Source organism: Phoxinus phoxinus (assembly GCF_949152265.1).
Source record: "Phoxinus phoxinus genome assembly, chromosome: 1".
NCBI classification, from domain to species: Eukaryota; Metazoa; Chordata; class Actinopteri; order Cypriniformes; family Leuciscidae; genus Phoxinus; species Phoxinus phoxinus.
Genome location: NC_136876.1, coordinates 25,629,195 through 25,650,963, shown reverse-complemented (window position 1 = coordinate 25,650,963; position 21,769 = coordinate 25,629,195). Strand labels below are relative to the sequence as shown.

Sequence of the window (21,769 nt, the reverse complement as noted above, 5' to 3'; positions counted from 1 at the left end):
TTGACGTGCCTTCGCGACGGAGACGAAAGATTAACAATTTGATCTCTTTGTCAAAATATTTACTATTTTAGTATATATTCTTTTTGATGTCTATATCGGCTACCTATTTGTCTTCACCCTTGCTCCTCTTTCTTTATACACATAACTCACATAAAACAAAAGTACATATAAGACATGCTTACGGTATGTCAATGTTGGCACACACATGAAGCGCTCCCTGTTGCACGGAAGTTGAATTACTTTAAGGGAGAGTGGGCTGAGTTAACCAGACAGTATGGGAGTTAACTGGGGTCAATTGAGCTTTTCAATGTCAGAGTATAATAATAAAGTTTTGTTGATGACAAACAAATACATTTTAAATAGGCTTGCTACGCAAAATCTTTAAAAAAAAAAATATTGGGAAATGTATATGGAACAGTTACAGTACAAGCTTAAGTGGTACAATGCAGAGATTCTGATCCCATAAGAGATTATAGTGTCATAGAGATAAAAAAAAAAGTCCTCCTTGAACACTGAGGTACAGCTGCCAGCTACAAAATAAATATTTTTACTTCTATCAAGCCACCTGTTTAAAGATACATTAGACTTTGTCTTATCACCCATCTGTTTATTTCCCAGGGAGAGCGTGAGCAGGTTGCTGTCTTTACACAGTGGAAAATAAATCTCTCTAGAATATGATACCACTTTATTTTCCCAGAGAGAGGGACTTGCTGAGGTAGATATACAAAGGCTCCTTGGTGGTGCAAAAAGGCTTTCTCCCCGTTCTCACGGCACAAGTGACAGCAGAAATCAGCAGCAGGTAAAGCTATTTTATTGCATGGAATAGTTGTCTCAAAATATAATCTTACTGATTTATTTTTACTTGTGCTAATCTGTCTCAGATGATTAACTACTGTCTAATGCATGATATTTCCCAGGGAAATATACGCATGTTTTCATCTTCATCTCGAAATACAGGATGAAGATTAGTACCACTTTAAGTCTGCTCCTGGTATCCATCCACATTGGAAACTCGTTTCTGATCGGAGCATTTAACATCAAATCTTTCGGGGACTCAAAAGCATCCAATGCCACTCTGCTTGACATCGTTACGAAAGTGAGTGACACCCATATAATATCCATATCATGCTTCTTGTTTGGTAACCTTAATATTGTGTTTGTTAGGTAGTTCGCCGCTATGACATTGTACTCATCCAAGAGGTGAGAGACAATGATCTCTCTGCAACTAAAAAACTGATGGAAAGTGTAAATGGGTAAGTTGTGTAACTTAATGTCTATAAGTTACAGTATTTTTTTGTATAAAAAATTAATAAAATATTATTTTCATAATCAGAGGTTCCTCTCCAAATGAGTATCTTCACATTGTAAGTGAGCCCCTGGGTAGGAGCACTTACAAAGAGAGATATCTCTTTATTTACAGGTAACATGTAGCTCACATATCATGTAAGACTGTATACTAATATGTGTACCTGCTGTGGTTCATATCAAATGAATAATTACAAGTATGTTCTCATCAGGCGTCAGACGGTGTCGGTTTCAAACAGCTTCCAGTATGATGATGGATGTGAATCCTGTGGAACTGATACTTTCAACAGAGAACCATTTGTTGTGATGTTCTCCTCTAATACAGGTGGCAGTCCCAGTTCATTGTCAAAATGTTACCAGTAATACAGTTGAAACGCACTGTTTAGCAAAAGCTTTTCATCCAAAGAAATTGATGGTACACTAAATTCAGAGACAGTTCCTCTGAGGTTAAGAGCCGTTCTAAAGGCCACAATGAAAATGAAGGGAATGTGATTTCCAGATCCTGAATGACCATACTTATAGCTGAATATAAACTCCTATTCAAAAATTTGGGGTCAATAAGAAAATGACGTAATAATGAAACAAAACAAAAACAGAAAATGTTTTGAATACTGAGCCCTAACGAGGCTGTATTTTCCATAGCTGTCCGAGACTTTGCCCTCATTCCCCAGCATACATCTCCAGAAGTCGCTGTGCAGGAAATTGATGCTCTGCATGATGTCGTCTTGGATACAAGACAACGTTTGAACACAAATGTAACTATACTATAATGAGAACTATGCTAATACAGGATGATTTAGGGAATTTGTGACTTGTCATATTTCATTTCAGAACATCATGCTTTTGGGAGACTTCAATGCTGGGTGTAGCTACGTTTCAAATTCGAATTGGTCAAAAATACGACTCCGCACTGACCAAAGCTACACCTGGCTCATCCCTGACAGTGTGGACACAACCGTCACACACACAAACTGCCCTTATGACAGGTAGGGAAAACTTCACAAGCTATCTAGCTGGATCAGATAAACTTATGGTATGTAATGACTCATGATATGCTTGATTTAAAAGGATTGTGGCCACCTCTGACATGATGAAAGGAGTGTCCCCTGGATCAGCACAGGTCTTTGACTTCATGGAAGCCCATGGATTGAGCCAGAGCTGGGTGAGGACAGGTTTTGCCCCATTGGGATTATTGTTAAGCAGCACAACAGTTTTAACATTAAACCCAAGGATCTCTAGAGACCTGAGTGTATCTGTCTGAAGTGCTCATGTCTCTCTCACAGGGCCTGGCAGTGAGCGATCACTTTCCAGTTGAGGTCAAGCTCATGTGAAAAAAAATCAAGGTTATTCCCTCACAGCAGATACACACTGCGTGTAACACTTGGTGAGAATAAAAAGAAATCATTTGTTTCAACGAATGTGTGTCCAATATCATTCTATAGCTATAAGAAATGCATAGGTGAATGTGAAGAAGCAGCTTTATAAATTATGACTATTTTTAAAAAACAAACCTTTTAAAATGAACTAGTGAAGGCAAAAATTTATAAAAAATTCATTCAAAAAAGAGAAATACATCATGAAATCAAAATGGGCCATTCTTAATTTTTTATGGAATATTGGAGTGTTTATTATTAACGTGGTAACACTTTACAACAAGGTCCGTTAGTTAACTACATTAGTTAACATGAACTAATAATGAACTGCACTTATACAGCATTTATTAATCTTTGTTAATGTTAATTTCAACATTTACTAATACTTTATTAAAATCTTGTTAACGTTCATGCACTGTGAACTAACATGAACAAACAATGAACAGCTGTATTTCTATTAACTAACAAAGATGAACAAATGTATTGATAATGGTTAGTTAATGTTAGTTAATACATTAACTAACGAACCTTATTGTAAAGTGTTACCATTAACGTTTTATTTGTGAGCATAGTTTTTTTTTTATGTATGTGCATTTGTAAAAATGTAATCAAAATAACTTCTCTCACTTGCAACGACATCTCTTCTCACTGAAGACCTGTTACTGGTGTGAGGACAGGACAACCTGTCACTCACATGACATCACAGCAATAGTAAACCACAGCCATCCAATCAAATCCTATTGGACAAAAACAAGTCCAGCCCTACATTTTTTTCCTCAATCAAGAAGCCATTTCAAACGGATATATACGTCAAAATAGGGAAGAAAAGACTATCGCAACTTCCACTTCATGCAAACTTTAAAATAAAAGGTAACCTGTTACTTGACCTGACATATACACATATGCAAAACTTTAATCTAAAACCTTGATGTTGAATTTAAAAAAAAGTTAAATAGACAAGTTATGTGTCAACCCTATTTTTTTTACAGACTATGGTGTCAACCCACATGCTAATGAGACGATTTTAGTTTTATAAGATTTTATTTACAAACAAATTTATCCTCTAGTAACAAAAGAGAGGACAATGTGATATACAGTGACACTGATGTGCTACATAAAGACAATGTCAACAACAGGCACGTGTTCAAGTCCTCAAGACCTCTTCTTCTTCAGCATCTCCATGTACATCCCAAGAGATTTCTGGATGGAGTCTTTGGTGATGAAACTGACGAAGTTTGTGGTGTCGGCATCTCTGTTCGCAAGAAGTTTGTCTATGGTGGGCTTTCTCATCATAGACTTACTTATCTGACGGGCATGATCTGTGCGCAAAAAACAGTGTACATGAACAAAATGTACTAACAATACCAGGCAGAAATATTATATTTGGGAGCAAACTATTGCTATTTACCTGGGATGGCCAACCATTTAGTCATGGTCTCAGTAGCTGCGCTGAGAACTTTATCTTCAGGAACAAGCTCATCCACCAGACCGACCTTCAGGGCTTCAGGAGTATTGTACAGTAAACCGAGCTGAAGACCCTTCTCGGTTTCTCTATGGCCCACAACGTTTGCCATGGTGTCCTTAAACCTGGTTTACAAAATCTCAATTTAGTACCATCCTGTTTTACAGTAGGCATTTTACAGGCACTCATTTTAGTCACTTTGAATGAATCCAATCCGATTTCAGATTACAGAGCTATCGTGAGAATAACTGTCATTTTTCTTGATGACACGCCTAAAGGAAAGCTGACAAATATGTCAGAAAAGCTTTTTATACATAAACACATGCACATTCGTAAGAAGTCAAACGCATCTAAACAGATCTTATTATAAAAGGGCTCATGTAAATATACGCATCACGGTACAGTGATATTTTTTAATATGACAGATTATAGTTGGATTCAAGCATTTACATGTGTATTTTTTTTCCCTATTGATCAGATAATTTATTTTCCCCTTCAATCCGATCCAAATTCATGTGGAACAATCTCAATCGTTTCGATTGAGGTGTTTACATGAAGGCTTTTCAATCTGATGGAGCCATCAATCCAAAGTTTATTTGGGCAAATGTAGCTACTATATAGTGATGCCAAAGTCCACAAATTGTGAAATTCACAGCAATAGCACTTACCAAAAAGGTGCAACTATACCAAGTTGTGTTTCATTGAGACCAATGTTATAGCGAGGGTTATTGGCCATGATCCTGTAGTCACAACACAAAGCCAACAAACAGCCACCTGCAGGACTGGAGCCCTAAAAACAGAACAATTAATTTATTCAACAGCTAACAATTTGACCATATATGAATACTTTACCAAAACAAGCCAGGTATCAGAAAGTGGCACTCACATTGATTGCAGCGATCGTGACCTTGGTGGACCCATAAAGCTTAAGCCACGCATCCTGTACAGCCTTCCAAAATTCTGCGCAGTGCTCTGGGCTCTTCTGATACATTTCCAAAATATCTAGGCCTGCAGAAAACACCTTCGGCTGGGCCTATAACAAAAACAGCACTGTCAATGAAATGAACAGACATATAAAACAAACTGGATTCCACTAGCAGATGTTTCTGATGACTTACAGATGTTATGATCACACCTCTGCAGCCTCTGTCCAGTTCAAGTTTTTCTAAATTAATAGCAAACTCAGTCAAAAAGTCAAGACTGAGACTGTTGACCGGAGGACTTTGGAACTGCATTATAGCAACACCTGTGAGAATATTAAATTGGTATAACAGGAATAAGATTTTCTGGTAATGACTTTCAGCCACACATGATACATGTGTAGTTGCAATACAGTAAACCAATTATTAATGCAAATTATGTATAAAGATTCTTACCATTACTACTATCCAGATCCACTTTAATTTTTGAGGACGATGAATATTTATTTGAAGATACAAAGTATTGCAGAGCACAGGTTCTCCCATGCCTACAGTTTCCAGACAGCAGTGATACAAACCCTGCAAGAGATATATCTAATATTTTATATTATGTAAAACTAAATGTCAAGGTATTTTCGCAGTGCATTTCTTTGACTATTGGTTACACCTCTATAAACACGCATTGTACTATAACTTACGCGAGCAGTGTTATATTTCCCCAGTGTGAATAAGCTGTGCCCTTATTAAAGTTGTGAAAAGTAAAAAGTTAACACCAAAACAACAACTGACATATGTATCATTATATGTTCTGCTTTCTAAACCATATAGATAAATTCAATCACTATTAACGTTACATGAAAACTATAAGAAGGCGTTCACAACTCTTTTGTGGTCCGCTGACCTTCGTCCTAATTCCTTAATGCTTTGCTAACTGCATATTTAATTCAGAATAAAACATGGTCAGTGGTCACTGCACAATAGAAAACAGCAAACGTTTCAGATGAGGCAAAACACACACATACCAGAGGGGCTGAATTTGGTACAATGTCTTAATACAGATGACATCTCGCCAGCTGAGGAGATAATGCTAAATTGCTAAAAACTTCACCGTTTGCGTACACGTGTTGCCAGATCTCGCTTGAAAAACCGGTAAGCTGTAACGTTAACGTTACTGATAAACACTCAAAATAAGTAACTTTCCCCCAAATAACACCTTTGCATCTTTCTGTAAATACATTTTATTTTTAATAAGTTTATCGATTTAAAAAAACTCAATATTTTTACAGCAACCTACAACGGGCCGGGGCCATTTGTTAGCGAGTAGCGACTTCATGAAAAACAAGTTGAAAGACGCTTACGGACATGGCAACACTGCGACGTGCAGACAGTATGTGTGGCTGGTGAGCAGCAGAGCGCCAATCAGCAAAGACGTACTTGATGTACTTTACTATGATTGGTCAATTTTGGAAGGCGGTACATGTTGTTGCAGACTCAAGTGAGAGATGCGTCTTTCTCTTCTGAGAGTTTGTTAGTGAACAAAATGACTTTTTCCTCGTAATTTGTTCATTTTTATTTCAGTTTCTTTGCAGCAACTGTTCATTGTCAGCCATTACTGCTACACGCGCGTGTTGTTCATTTGATAAATTGATGCCTAATCATACCAGTACATTAATTAAACTAAAACATTTGAAACAAGATTACAAATAAGGACAAGCCAAACTTTATTAAAAACCACAAGATGAAAAGGTATGACAATTCAGAAGCAATATAATCTATTTTTAGCAAACGAATCAGTCAGCTGAAAAAAATGCCCTGACTAAATCTTACATTACATCTTACTGCAGCTGACATTACATCACAATGAACCCCCTAATTAACATGTTTTAAAAAATGGAGCATCATGCAATACAGACTACAAGTAGACTAAAGATAACATCTAATTGTGAGGACAATAGCATTATCAGTCACAATATGAATTTGAGAAAATACAAATCATGTGCGTATATTTGAAAAAATGTTGAGGATTTCTATTTGATCAAATACATCTTATCATATTTTGACTGTAGTCAGTTATCAAAAATGACAATTCACAAAAAAAACTTTTTTTACTTTATCTTTTCTGCGCTCTCTTATTTATGTCTTCCTATTGCTAACTAGCTCACAGTTAATGATGATTTAGCATTTGTCTCCTTCATAAAGGAATTACATAATGCACATGCAAGTTATACATTTCCTGTGGCATTTGTTACCTTTCTTCAAGAAATCTTATTCTGATCATTTCCGCAGAGTATTTCTGAATATTCTGCGATATATCGGAATATGATAGCGCCGTAGATAATTGTTCAAGAGAAATCAAGATAATGCACATGTCAGATAATAACATCAGAGATGTAGATGGAAGTGTAAGGTAACAGTATCAGCAGGCATATAAACAATAAAATGTATTTATTTTGGAATGTCAACACAAAAAAAAATCATAGACAATCTAATATCAAAGCTAGATGGAGGACGGTTACAGACACCTGGACACAGATTTTGAACCATTACAGGGAATGAGGAGGGTGCTTGACTATGGGCTCCAGTGATGGTGGGTTCCCAGCTGAAAAGACCGGCAAATGTTCAGCCTGGTGAGCCAATCGGGCTTCTTAACTAGACTAACCAGTAAGACAAGTGAACCAGCTTCACCAGAAATGCTGTTTGACCAGCTAAGTATTGCTGGCGAACAACTTCATACTAGTCTAAGTTGATCTTTTTTGCAGGGGGTTAATGCTCAAAAATACCTTTTGGACAAGCAACACTTAGTACAAACCACTTCCTACACATGTATTTATCAGTTAACAGCAGGCTGATTACATCATCATCAATAATACAAGACATTAGCCATAGCAGACACGATGGCTTCACATCCAAGCATGCACTGATCTGGTCATGGGCTCTGTAAAGAACTCTAATTGCATTGCAAGAATACAGACATTGTAATATTTACATTTACAGTTTACACTAACCTGAGAGTACAGGCATGAGAAATTTCATTTGTTGATTATACCGTTGTTATATCTATTACAAAGTACTAAGTCGCCTCGAATACCCTGCCAGTCACTGTTTGTCCTCACCGTTGATTACACTTAATATGCAAGAATGTCTTCATTATTTTAAGGTTTTTGTTATACGACTAATTGTTATTTAACCATTTGCAAAGTCAACTCCAGCTGCATATCTACCTAGCCTAGTCCTCTGTTTTAAACATTAGTCATAAATTGGGTATTTTGCTATGCATCTGGGAGAGAGAGAGACAGAGACAGAGGAAGAACCTCTTTACTCTGCATTGTCCCAGTCTTTTTTGATATGCAGGTTCCACTCCCACGACAGATGGTCTGTCTTGTCGTCATCTGTGAAGTAGGATTTGATGTGGTAGCTTCCCCGAACGATCATACCCTTCGGAGCCTCCTCCACCGGGGTCATAAACTCATGCTCCTCGGCTCTCGGACCGTAGCTGCCCACCATGTACACTGCCTTATCCACTACAGGTAAAAATGAAAATATCTTTTCAATTTAGTAAACATTTTGTGTCATATTCATTCATTTGAAATTGAATTCCAAAATAGCATGACAGTCCATCTCACATCAATTTTGAGAGCCACATATTATGGAAGCTTGTTTCCGCCATGGAATAAAAAAATAAAAAAAGGTAATTACGACTTTTTATCGCACAATTCTGACGGTTTTCTCATAATTTTAATCTCGCAATTCTGACTTTATAACTCGCAATTGCAAGTTTATCTCTAATAAGGAAAAAGACGATGTATTTCTCACAATTCCAAATTTATAACGTGCAATTCTGACTTTTTTCTCAAAATTGTGAGATATAACATTGCAATAAAAAAAGGTAATTGCGACTTTCTAACCTGTTTTTGACTTTTGACTAGTTTCTCAGAATTCATGAGTTATTCATGAGACTGCGTGTCCTTATCCTATGAGAAGACGCCTAGCTTAATTATTCATGACAGCACACGTTGATTTCCTATTACAGGCGCTTCAAACAGTGAGATTAATATATCAAAAATAAATCTGTTTTAGCTTTCTAAAGTTTCTGCATCGCACAAGTTCTCTTCAATAGATCCTGAGTCTTCGACACAAGCATGATTCGTCCACACTGATTGATTGAAAGCTGATTGATTGGTTTCCCCCACAAGTAAACTGGCCAATGGCATTTAACCAGACAGACAAATGGATAGAGAAAAGCATTTGGCAAAAAGACGCAAAAAAAAGCATATCAACTTTTGTCAATATATTTAATTGTTTTTTAAAAATGTAGAATTTTTATTATTATTTTATTATTATTACTACTTTTTAAACATGAATTAAATAAACTGTTTTAAATATGCCTATTAATAAAAAATATATATATTCCATTGTTATATTTGAATTAATACATTTAATTGAATTGTCACACCGGGTCAATCATCGAGATTATTGAATGACTGATATTATTCATATTTTGTACCGTTATTTTTTCTTGTCATATTTAATCCAAAACTTTGTTTTTTAATTCAAAACTTTTAATAATTGTCAGGACACAGTTTTCTTTATTGTTGACAAATCTATAAATGCTTTGTTAACAAACATTAACACTGATTGACACATCATCGATAGTTTCCTGTTTATATAATATCAGATCAACTCAAAGTGGAGTTATCACAGATAATCTGAGTATTGTTGGACTAAATCATCTCAAGATTTTGCCAAAAACATAACATATATAAATATAAGTGAAATGTGTTTATCGGATAGTACTTTAAAATGGGATTGTACGATGTTTATTTAGATCACGCCTCTTAAAGCAGTACATGTGTGTTTAAAGAGATCCATACACCCTCGACTCAAACACATTCCCAGCACCAAGCAAGGCGAACATTTAAATTCATGAATACAGATGCTCTTACCTCGGAGTCCTTTTCTGTAGGTCAAATGCACATATTTCAGTCCAGACACAATGTCCCTGTTGACCTAATGGGAACAGATGGGATGAATTAGAATAAATATTAATTTAACATATCATTTTCATTCTCACAGTCACCAGCAGAGGTCCTGTTAGATCCTGGAACATTTAGGAATTCACTTCAGGGAATACCTGGAATTTGCACTGAAATTATTAAGTCACTGTCTATTTAGTGTATTTAGACATGAACTATAATGCTATATTTTACAGCATCTTCTGTATCAAGCTAAATCAGACACTACTTTCCTGATTAATCATGGGATAGAAGGATATTGTTGGATACAAAGGGATTTTGGGAAGAACGGTATTTTGCGGGAACATGATCTGATATGACTCACAGTGATTCTAGATGGCACATTTAATTAAAATTTCTTGAGAAAAGTGTAACAAAACAAAAACATTTCAACATCCCCCATATTGCGAAGCAAAAAAAAATACACAAACCCACTTTCTGCTTACATTGTACCCCGAACTGTTTACAAATATTTTAAGTGCGTTATTTTTAGAAACTTTTAGCCTGGGAAAGAATGTCTGTGTGTATTTCTGAATGTTCTTCATAGTGCTGGCCTGATCAAGACAGGAAATGAACAATCTATCCACTTCTGACCTTGCATTTCTTATCTACATGCTCTGAGGCTGCAGAAGCTTGGGTTCAACTTTCAAGGGCATTGAAACAATATTGTAAAATTAGCCTTATTTTTTACAATACCTCAGAATAACAGATTTTTAGGTTAAAAAAAAAATTACACAAACAGTATTCTTAGGCCACAGTATAAAAGATTAACCACTACTGCTGACTGTTTTATTCCATTTTTATTCTTCAAAATCTATTTGATTTTTACCTTAAAGTGGATTTTCACCCTGTAGTCCACTCCCTCCTTCATGGTGAAGTTCTTCTTCTTCAAAACATCAAGGTCACCTGTGCAAAAAAACAAAAAAAACATCAGCCAGAGTGAAATTAGGAGGAATTGTGCATTGTTATAATCAGTGTTGTGGGGTAACGAGAGTTATGCAATCAGTTGACTTTTTCCAAGTAACTTTTTTATTTTTTCAAATAAGTAACGCCATGACTTTGTTTTCTACGGTGGCCGAGAGAGCTCAACGCACTGCAACTGAAGAGAACGCATGCAAAAAGAAAAACACCCGCAAATTAATAAAACATCTTCATCAGTTTCACAACACGTGTGCTCCAAATACTCACAACACAACCAAATACAGAAATGCGCTGCAAATAGCACAGACCACAACGGAAATGTTTCCAGGGGACCCCAAAAAGTGAGAACCCGGCTGTGACGTGCTTATTGCACATCCCTATGTCCTACTCACTTTGAAGGGCAGAGCCCTTGAAGTGGGGACTTTGGAGTGAGCGCTTGTGTGACATTATGTAGCCGTTTGGAACTTGTTGAAGGGAGCAACGAAAGACATCGTAATTTCCTCATTATTTTCACATGGGATGTTCCCGTGACAGTGCAGTGTCCATCAGCTGAATAGCTGTAATTACCAGAAATATCTTATTATTGCTGTTAACATAACTGTTGCAAATAAATATACATTTTATACAAAAAAGTTTTTAAAATATGCGTTATATATCTGTGTGAGTGTCTCAACTTTAAAACTTGCCTTCTCATCTTTGAAACCTGCATTACCTAACATTTCTTATGAAACTTATTTAAACATAACATAATACAATTTGTACAATGTAACTGATGTATAGATTAATATCTTTCCCTCATGTTCTTTTTCTCTCTCTTTTTTTCAGCTCATTAACTCTTCTCATTTGTATTCTGATGACATTGAACATATTGTTAATACATTTTGTATATTGTATAGAAAGTTATATGTCATAAACATGTCATCTCTGTATGTTTTGCAAAAACGATATAAAAGACTTTGAGCTATAAGCATGTCCTAGCCGGGTTTGTCACTTATTGACCTCTACTGGAAACATTTCTGTTGTGGTCTGTGCTATTTGCAGCGTGTTTCTGTATTTGGTTGTGTTGTGAGTATTTGGAGCACACGTGTTGTGAAACTGATGAAAATGTTTTATTAATTTGCGGGTGTTTTTCTATTTGCAAGTGTTCTTCAGTTGCAGCGCATTGAGCTCTCTCGGCCACCGTAGTTTTCCCATTTATAGTCTGACACCTCTCCTTGTTGAATGAAATCAGGAGAAAGCATTATTTTTTGCAATTCAGAATGGCAGCACAGCCGAAAGGTTTGTTTGAGCTGCACCCTCTACTGTACATGCGTAGATTTCATCAGCGGTAAACGTATACATTTTAAGGGCCTTTACATTTGCCAAAATATAACTTTTTTGGTCATTAAAAAAAATATACAAGCAAGCCCAGCCCAGATGAGAAAAAGTAACAATAGAATGCAACACATTACTCTTCATAAAAGTAACAGAATGCAACTAGTTACGTTTCAGGGAGTAACGCAATATTGTAATGTTAAAATTACTTTTAAAACTAACTTTCCCCAACACTGGTTATAATCACATTTTTAAAGAAATATAACAGAAATCCATATCATCATTTTAAATGCGAGCCTTTTATGTTGCAGGTCACATTTTGCTGTAGTTTAACTGAGTTCAAAGCAAAGAGCCTCCTTACAAAAGTGCAACTGCTGCGTTATCAATTTATCCCTTGAATCTGCCCTAAGTGCTTTGTAATGGATACTGAACGAGACCAGGGAGGAAGGAGAAATCGAGATTGATACAATGAACAACATTAATGATGATTTGTGGCCCATTCACGTGATGCCAAATGCCAGACTGTGTTTATTAGTGTCCTTAACATTAATACTATTTTTAGACTATAGAGGCTTTATCATTTAGTGGAACTGGACCTCGGCTTGCAGATTCTCCATCTTGAAGTGGATTCTCTGCATGTGCTGACGTGTGATGTCAATGTTAATATAACAGAAGTGGCATCAAACCCTCTCAAAACCTCTTCAACATCACAAAGATGAAAATCCCTTATCTGTAATTGACTAAATCTAGCGCTGATAATCACTGTAATAACATAATCCTGATTGGACAAGAGGATTAGTCCATGTCCGCGACAGTGAGAGTTAAAACGTGGGGTGTGTGATCTCCTTATGAAATGCTGATTAGCTCCAATTACATGCAAATTAGATTGTCCGCACACATTACATATACACACATTTACACTACTGGTCAAAAGTTTGCGGTCAGTATTTTTTAAAATCTTTTTGAAATACATTTCTTATGCTCAACAAGACTGCATTTTTTTAAATCTAAAAATACAGTAAAACAGTAATATCGTGAAACATTATTACAATTTAAAATAACTGTTTTCTATGCAAATATATTTTGAAATGTAATTTATTCCTGTGATAGTAAAGCTGAATTTTCAGCATCATTACTCCAGTCTTCAGTGTCACATGATCCTTCAGAAATCATTCTGATATACTGACTCGCTGTTTAGAAACATTTCTTATTATTATTCATGTTGAAAACAGTTGTGCTGCTTAATATTTTTGTAGAAACCACAATACTATCAAATGACAGTACCTACGAAAAACTTTTGACTACAAAAAAAAAAACATCCTAACCAAAGACCTTTGTTTGGTAGTGTACACACAAACAAGTTGGGTTTCCATGATTAATGTGGATTTTTCAGAGCCAGGACGCATGACCTGGGGGACATTATAATTCTTGAGGGGGCCATCGCAGTCCAGGGGGGAGAGGGCACAAATCCGATCCTAGGGGTCGATGCCCCCTTATGGCGCCGGGCCAGGGACATTTCATAGACATAATGATTTTTATACTTTACAAACTATATTTTATCCCCTAACCCTACCCATCACAGAAAACTTTCTGTATTATTTTTACATTTTCAAAACAAAAAACATTCAGGTTTTACTATCCTTACGGGAATTGACATTTGGTCCCAACAACGAAGACACGGACACATACAAACACATATGTATGCGTGTGTGTGTGTAGATGCGTGTTCTTTCCTTCCCTGCGCTTGAAGATTCAGAAGGACTTGGTTGGTTTGCTGAAGTTGTTGTAGCTGGTATGTCGTTTGCATGACTCCCACACAGCAATGAGAGAGCAAAGATGGAGATGGATAATAAGGAAGATCCCAGTGGAGGCTCTAGCAGTCTGGAGGAGCTGCAATCTGGCAAGAGGTGAGGATGAGAGCGGCCCGTTCCACCCTCACTCCCACTGCCGCAGCGTTCAACACAGACACCTCATCACCATCAACATAACTCACTGAATCTCGCTTTACTGAAAGACACGTTTCCTACAGAAGAGGATTAGGGCCAAGTAATAATAATAAAGCTTTTAAAGTCATTTTAATTTGAGATTATAAAACTCGAAATATATGTTAATGTTGAGAATAAACTCGTTCAATTTCAAGAATGAAGTTGAAAAACGTATACTTTGAGAATAAACTCGTTGTGTTACGAGTTGTTGAGAATAAACACGCATTCGATCATTCGCATTCGCAGACAGGTTCCTTTAAGCGTCTTGGAAACGTTGGCGCAGTTCTTCTGGGTTTAGTTTGTCTCAGTTTTTTCTGTTTCTTCTTAATAGCTAAATTAATTTTTGGAAATGTAAACTGTTATTTCCTACTGACACACTACAGCAAAATATACAATTAACTGGCTTAAAACCATTTTTGGGGGTGAAAATAGGAACGTGCCTAATGCCGGGGACACACTTAACGACTAGCTGAAACTTCCAACTACTGGAGCAGATTTTTAACAGACTGTGAACACAGATTGAACGCAACTGTCTCTGACTCGGCGCGTTTGGGCATGATCAGTCGTAAGCATCAAATCACATTCATAATCGGCCTTACAGTCGTTAAGTGTGTCCCCCGTTTAAGACTTTTGCACAGTACTGTATATTTGTAAGTTTTTTTTTTTTTAGAGTGCATCTTCTGTGCTTTATTCACATCTCTCTCAGAGGGCATGCGACGAACACTGCAAAATATTCAACTGCTCGGATATGGACTATTCGGATTCAATTAAGAGCAGCATGATAAGAGTCTGGCTCCCTGCTGCTCTAATCTGAACGTCAGCAGAGCAGAACTTCTGCTGTCACGCTGAGTGCTATTCGAGTCTTGAGTGCAGTCAGGTTCTGCTCTCCACCTTCATCCACCACTAACTGTTACAGTCTTTTTCCTCCACTGCGTGTCGACCCAGCCACATCCATCAAAAACTCAGTCTGGTTAGCGCGTTCCATCCCAGTGGACGTCCCACAGTGAGGTGCCACGCTCGGCTGTCACTCACAGCAGGACTCTGGCACATCTGCGTTCCTGATCACAGATCTCTAATGTGCTCCTGCTTACAGCTCAGGCTATGGAATGATATTTTATGCTGTTTATCTGCAGGTTCTTGTATAGTGAAGTGTTCGCTCTATATTTATGGATTGGAATGAATTTAAGCTGCAGCACAGTATTTCAGGGCAAAAAAAACGATGTTTTTAAATGTATATGTAAATGTTTTTAAAATATAAAATTAAAAAGTTTGGGGTAAGACAGACTTTTTATGCTTTTGAAGGAGGACATGTTTTGCTCACCAATGCTGCATAAATACAGTAAAAAACAGTAATATTGTGGTTTTCTATTTTAATATTTTAATATATTTGAAAATGTAATTTATTTTCAAATGTATTATCCTTCAGAAATCATTCTGATATGAAGATTTGCTGCTCAAAAAACATTTATTATTATTTTTAGTTGAAAATGGCTGTGCTGCTTAATCAAGTTTTTTTTCAGATACTTTTTTTAAATACATAAAATCAGAAAAATAATTAACTAAACTAAACATCAACATAGATTTATGAGTTACATAGTACATGAATTTTAAGTCTTTAATTACCATTAACCAGCCATCAGGCAACCAATAAAGAAATAAACATTGTTTTGTTCCTTTTATTTCAGTGCCGAGGTAATTTAAGAATAAAAGTAGCTAAACAGGAAGTCCACACACAAAAGCGCAACAATGTACTCTGTGTTAAGAGGGCAACGCCTTCCTGTACCGACTCAAACCGCAAGTCATTTCTGGTTTTGTTCTAAAAGAGGAAATGTGCTGCTGCATAGGTTTGACACTGTAAATGAATGATGTTACAGATTTTATATCTGAAAAGGGCTTCTTACTTTAAATCTCTGATTTAAACAGCCCAGAATCATCCTATCGCCTAGCAACCAGGTGACCTTTTGCCGTATTCCCGTTGTTAAAGAGAAAGAAACACTGTTGAACCGGCTGAGGGCAAAGGCGGGGGCAGAAACTGCTCTGACCGTCAAACGACCTGACAGTCCCCTCTAGTGTATGGAGGGCAGGTACATGGCTACATACAGCAGTGTATGTTGATTTGTGTTGCATTGGCTGGCAGTGTAAGGAATGACATCATCATCCCTCTGAAGGCAGGGCAGCTGAAGCATTAGGATGCAGTGCAGAGCTACTGAGGCTCTGTCAATAGTGTCAACTAAGCAACTGCCCTCCCAGCTCTTGATCAGCAGCCTTTGTGTGGACACAACCACAGATCACAGATTCATCCCACTTACCTCAACCCACATAACTATTATCCTACCGATACTAATCACACAAAAAATATATAAGTTGAATGCTTTGGATTTTAAATAGGGTTATCAGTGTTGTTATTGCTCACATAACTGGACTATTGGACTGTTTATGTGAGACACATAATGCAATGTATTTATTTATTGTGTGAAATGCAACATACACGAAGCCCAAGAAAAATTTCCCTAAGGGGACAATAAAGTAAATCGTATCGTATCGTTAAATAAAACTAAAACTAATAAAAATCATTTTCATTAATTGAATTAAAGCTTATATACATTTAATTGAAATAAAATATAAATATTAGATGAAAATATATATATATTAAAAATAAAAGCTAATTGAAAATATAAATAATATAATAGTATATAAATCAAATGTAGTATTATTTTAATACAATTAATCATATAACAAAATAATCTGTGCAAAATACAAAAAATAATGTAAATTACAGTAAAACAAATAAAACAACCCCCATTTGAGGGATTGTCACAGTAAGTGTTAGTATATCTGATTAATCTAAATAAATAAAATGATATTGCATCGGCTGACAGCTCTCATTTTAAAGTGGATTTGAAGTGGATTATGTTTACACTTGTTGACTAGTTTGTCTTGTGAGACTCACCTGTCAGATCCATGGTGATGGCTCCAGGGGCCTGGTCACACATCAGAGTCAGCCGGGTCACCTGAACATTAGGAATGGTGGGATCTGCAATGCAATAAATAAAACAGATGAGAAACAGCAAAATGTCTCCTCTACATTTATTATTGAAGCATAAGTAAACTACTGTGTCTACAGGGTAAAACCATCAGAATAGCCTTTTTTCCTAAGTGCATAAACAATAAGCAATAGGCAACCAGTGATTACTGGGTTTAATATTCTCAGCATGCAGTGAAGCTTTTAGACCCAAATGATTTGCTGGTGAATAACGGTTCTGGAGCAATGGTGCTTGCCTGTACCAAGTTTCACATCACAAAATTGGGACTTTTAAGTGTGATCGCTTGGAAAAAAAGTAATAGCACACATCTTCCACACAATTTGAAGTATCATTCTCCATGCCGATTCATCCAGACATTCATCATGTTTCTCAGGCTAGAGGGAAAATATTTAGACTGGACTAAATAGAGTAAAAATGGGGAGGGGGAAACGGGGCTTTCATGTGCACCTGCAACGCACTGGCCAGTCAGTGTGTAAATAAGACACATTAATCATCTCAGATATCAGCAGATGAACATCATCAATTCAGGTTTGTGGAAAGACAGGTTTCTCCAGCCATACAATTCACACTCACTTCCATTGTTTTATCTGTCATCAATATAAAAAGCTCTGTTCCAAAACCTAGTGAGCCAACTTAATGCCTACTGCCTACTTAGCATAACTAACGGTCATGGAACTTTGTAAGTGACTTTGAGGTAACACTATATAGGCACCACACGAATAAAGTTCCTCACAGGAAACAGATTGCCAGTTGCTAAGCTAACGAGACGATTCTCAAATAACTCATGAAAATATAACAAATTACACACACATTGAGTAAAACTGATTGAGTTTGACATTTACATGTTGCTAAGCTAATGAGATGATACTTCAAATACGTTTTAAAAAATACACACAAATATTGTGTAAAATTGATTTCAATTGAGTTTAATGTTAGCATGCTGCTAAGCTAACAGGATGATACTCTACAAATAAATATAAAAATGACACATAATGGGCCCTATTTTAACAATCTGAAACGCAAGTATCAAAAGCGAAACACAAGTAACTTTGTGGGTGGATCCCTGGCGCTGTTGCTATTTTACCGGCGGGATAAATGACTCTTGCACCTGACGCAAATCTAAAATGGGTTGGTCTGAAGTAGCTTCCTTATTCATAGGTGTGGTTTGGGCGTAACGTGAAATAAACCAATAAGAGCGTCCTCTCACATTCCCTTTAAGAGCAGGCGCGCTTGTTCCATGGCAGATCGCTATTATAACGGCGGATTTGCCGGCGCACGCCAGGAGCGGTTCACAGCCGAGGAGACCGACGTTCTCGTCAGGGCCGTAAAATACAGAGAAGTGACAATGTATGGGGAGGATGGGAGAAACCCACCCAAATTAGCTTCGGTTAAACAGGCGTATAATAATTTGGGTAAATGTGCAAGCTAGATTTATGCCTATTTTTTTCACATCTTCATGGACACAACAATGATTTCCCTCGTGTGTTAATATTTTTCCTTGTAATAATGTATGACTTACAAAAATGAAAACTGCTGCGTCTGTTTAGATTAGAGAATCAATGTGTATGCGCATTGTTCACACGCTACATAATGGCCAATCATGCACCCTTAAAATATCATATGACTAACGCGCAACACTGACTTTAGACAAGGTTTTTCCTGGTCAGTGGCGGAATTGTTTTTTGAAACTGCAAAATAGCAGCAGGGAAAGTTTGCGCCGGAACACGCCTCCTCTTTTCGCTGAACCGCCCCCGGGAGCGCAAGTTCATTCACTAATTTACCGACGTGCGTCTGTGGAGGGAAAAGTCCGCTGTGCGCGGGTGCAAAATAGGAATGATACATGCGTCGGTGTACAAAGTCAATTGCGCTGGGTGCAAGATAGGGCCCATAGAGAAAAACTGATTGCAATTAAGTTTGACGTTAACATGTTGCAGCTAATGGGACGATACTTTAATAACTCATTTAAATAACAAAAACACACAAATATTGGGTAAAATTGATTTCAATACAGTTTAATGTTAGCATATTGCTAAGGAATAATACTCTCAGCATACAAAACATACAGCAAAAGTAACAAAAAAGAGAAATTTGAATTACACTGAGCTATTTTTATGAATACCTTTCGGAACTGAACTAAATCTATTCATAATATACATGTTTCTCACCATCTTGGATATAAAAAAGTTATCTTAAAAGACATCATAATTAAGTTGCCCATCTTTGGAACAGCCTTTGTGTCAGGAAAAACCCAACAATTCTTTAAAATGCAGTTCAGAAGGTTTTTGAAACAGAACTACACTGTCTTTCACAAACATAATCACCTTCATTATAAGATAAAGAGGCATTTAAAGTCTTGTCAATCACTGTTGCTAATAAGCTGCCATGCATTTTCTCCCAGGTTTCTTGTGTCCATAGCTCTGGCCATTACAGAAATAGATCGGGCCTGTCAGGGTTTAGGTGGACACAGAGCCACTGCAGGTTAGTGACCCCAGCATGCTGTCTCAGCAAATTTAACAGTGACAGAGCTGCGGCTGCCCCACCCCTTAAAGGAACAGTTCACCCAAAAATGAAAATTCAGTCATTATTCACCCTCATGTCATTCAAAACCTGCATGCTGTTGCTATTTTTTTTCCACTGGAACACAAAAGGAGACTTTTGAATCTTTTTAATACAACTATAGAGCATTATGATGATGTCTATCAAGCTCCACGAAAAAAGGACACAGATTAATAGGAATGCTAATGGAGAAGCCACATACTGTATAGGAATCTGAGATAACAATGACAGTGTAACCCATCCCACCCACACACACACACACACACACACACACACACACACACACACACACACACACACACACACACACACACACACACACACACACACACACACACACACACACACACACACACACACACACACACACACACACACACACACACACACACACACACACACACACACACACACACACACACACACACACTTATACAGAGTGAGAGTGATATGTAAACTCCCATAGGCCCTATATCATAGAAGTTGTCCCATGAAGCAAGCAGGGCGGATGACTAGCTTAATTTAGGCGCTTAATTCTACTGTTCCACTAAATGATTGTTTCTGCAGTGCCAAGAGGGAGCTAGTGGTGTAAAACTGCACATAACAAATAGTTGGACGGGTCTCATTGATGCAGTGTTATTGATGCAGGGTGGGCTGGTTTTAAAAGTGGGAACTACAGTTCATCATCTGCTGATGGCTACAAGTGCTGCCACCAGCCGCAGGCATGCTCACTCGAAAAACTGTGCACTGGGGACCGCAAGCACCAAACATGACTGATCACCCTGGCACAATCCCACTACTATATCTGAGAAGATCTTATGGCAAATGAATGGACATCAGGGCAAACCTGTTTTATATTTCCAGTGTTTTCCAGACCCACATTGTTTTCCCCTCTGTTTAGTTAGTACAAAAGGAGAATTTAATAATGTACTGATTATTGTTAGATTACTAAAATTAGAAATGTGGCTTTAGCAACTATATGAAATACGTTCATATAGCACTACGGTAAAATTACTAACTGGAAATAAATAATAAATAAAACTGAAATAAAACGAAATATTAATATTTAAAAAATAATAATGATAATGACAAGCACATAATTAAATTACTATAAATTAAAATTAAAACTGAAAACATAAATATAAAAAATAATTCAAGATAATAAAAAAAAATATATAATTATATATAAATAGTACATCTTAACGTACAGATTGTGAACGACATGAGGGTGAGTAAATTATGTTGCAATTTTCATTTCATAAAGGAAATGAGGACATAAGGAAGGGTATGTCTCATAGTTCTCAAGAGGCAAAAGATCCACTTTTTCTGCCTTGCCCTGATTGGTCATCATGACCTCAGGACTGTAAGCAGATCTTTCAGTCATTATACTGAAACACAAAACGCTATAAAATACCAGCTCAAGCTGCCGTTGCATTCCAGCATATTGAATAAAGGCTATTATTAACCTGGCCATAACCAACAGAACAAAGATGAATCATTTATGAATCAGAGGACTTACAAGGTAAATACCCTAAGCACACAAGTTGCTTTTGAATGGAAAAAAAATAAAAGAAATGACCGCAGTTGATTAATTCTCAACAGAAAATTCAATTGCATCTAAATCAAACGTTTTAAGCCCTGTGAGTCAAGAAGAAATTAATCTGCCTTTTATGCCTTTAGCAACACTGTATCAGCAAGTATTTCAGTTCACACTTAAAGGATTTGAAGTGTATATTTGGATTTTCCCTGTGGCAAAAGAAATTAGGATTGCTGGGCTTTGATCATAGTATCACAGACACAATTCATCATAGAGAGAAACGGAAAAGAAACAAAGCTATTTCACTCAATAACTGAGTGAGAAATACAATAACAGATCT

The 21,769-nt window shown here is 36.8% G+C and overlaps 3 protein-coding genes across 5 annotated transcripts in view; 1 reads left to right on the top strand and 2 right to left on the bottom strand.

Annotated features, from left to right (window-relative positions):
- Nucleotides 1-597: 597 nt before the first annotated feature.
- Nucleotides 598-2,721, top strand: dnase1 (deoxyribonuclease I). 2 transcript variants are annotated; one of them, XM_079631494.1, is made up of 9 exons: nucleotides 598-799; nucleotides 918-1,096; nucleotides 1,165-1,253; nucleotides 1,334-1,420; nucleotides 1,518-1,630; nucleotides 1,948-2,060; nucleotides 2,137-2,291; nucleotides 2,374-2,467; nucleotides 2,589-2,721. In XM_079631494.1, exons 2-9 carry the CDS (start codon nucleotides 959-961, stop codon nucleotides 2,634-2,636), a joined length of 837 nt encoding a protein of 278 aa, XP_079487620.1. In that variant the 5' UTR covers nucleotides 598-799; nucleotides 918-958; the 3' UTR covers nucleotides 2,637-2,721. The 2 variants fall into 2 exon arrangements, with proteins under 2 accessions (XP_079487620.1, XP_079487621.1); XM_079631495.1 differs by having other exon boundaries at nucleotides 664-799; nucleotides 958-1,096.
- A 979-nt stretch (nucleotides 2,722-3,700) lies between these two features.
- Nucleotides 3,701-6,469, bottom strand: eci1 (enoyl-CoA delta isomerase 1). Its single transcript, XM_079633097.1, has 7 exons — nucleotides 6,083-6,469; nucleotides 5,517-5,639; nucleotides 5,259-5,386; nucleotides 5,027-5,173; nucleotides 4,809-4,930; nucleotides 4,087-4,265; nucleotides 3,701-3,997 (listed from the first exon to the last, which is right to left on the bottom strand). The coding sequence occupies exons 1-7, from the start codon at nucleotides 6,123-6,125 to the stop codon at nucleotides 3,831-3,833; spliced, it is 909 nt and encodes a 302-aa protein (XP_079489223.1). The 5' UTR covers nucleotides 6,126-6,469; the 3' UTR covers nucleotides 3,701-3,830.
- A 1,021-nt stretch (nucleotides 6,470-7,490) lies between these two features.
- Nucleotides 7,491-21,769, bottom strand: part of arhgdig (Rho GDP dissociation inhibitor (GDI) gamma) — a 28,656-nt gene continuing 14,377 nt past the window's right edge. For both annotated transcript variants that reach the window (XM_079633078.1, XM_079633077.1), the window contains exons 3-6: nucleotides 17,243-17,326; nucleotides 10,902-10,978; nucleotides 10,004-10,067; nucleotides 7,491-8,581 (exon numbers count right to left, since the gene is read on the bottom strand). In XM_079633078.1, the coding sequence (XP_079489204.1) occupies nucleotides 8,376-8,581; nucleotides 10,004-10,067; nucleotides 10,902-10,978; nucleotides 17,243-17,326 (431 nt within the window). In that variant the 3' untranslated portion in view covers nucleotides 7,491-8,375. The remainder of the gene's footprint in view (nucleotides 8,582-10,003; nucleotides 10,068-10,901; nucleotides 10,979-17,242; nucleotides 17,327-21,769) is intronic.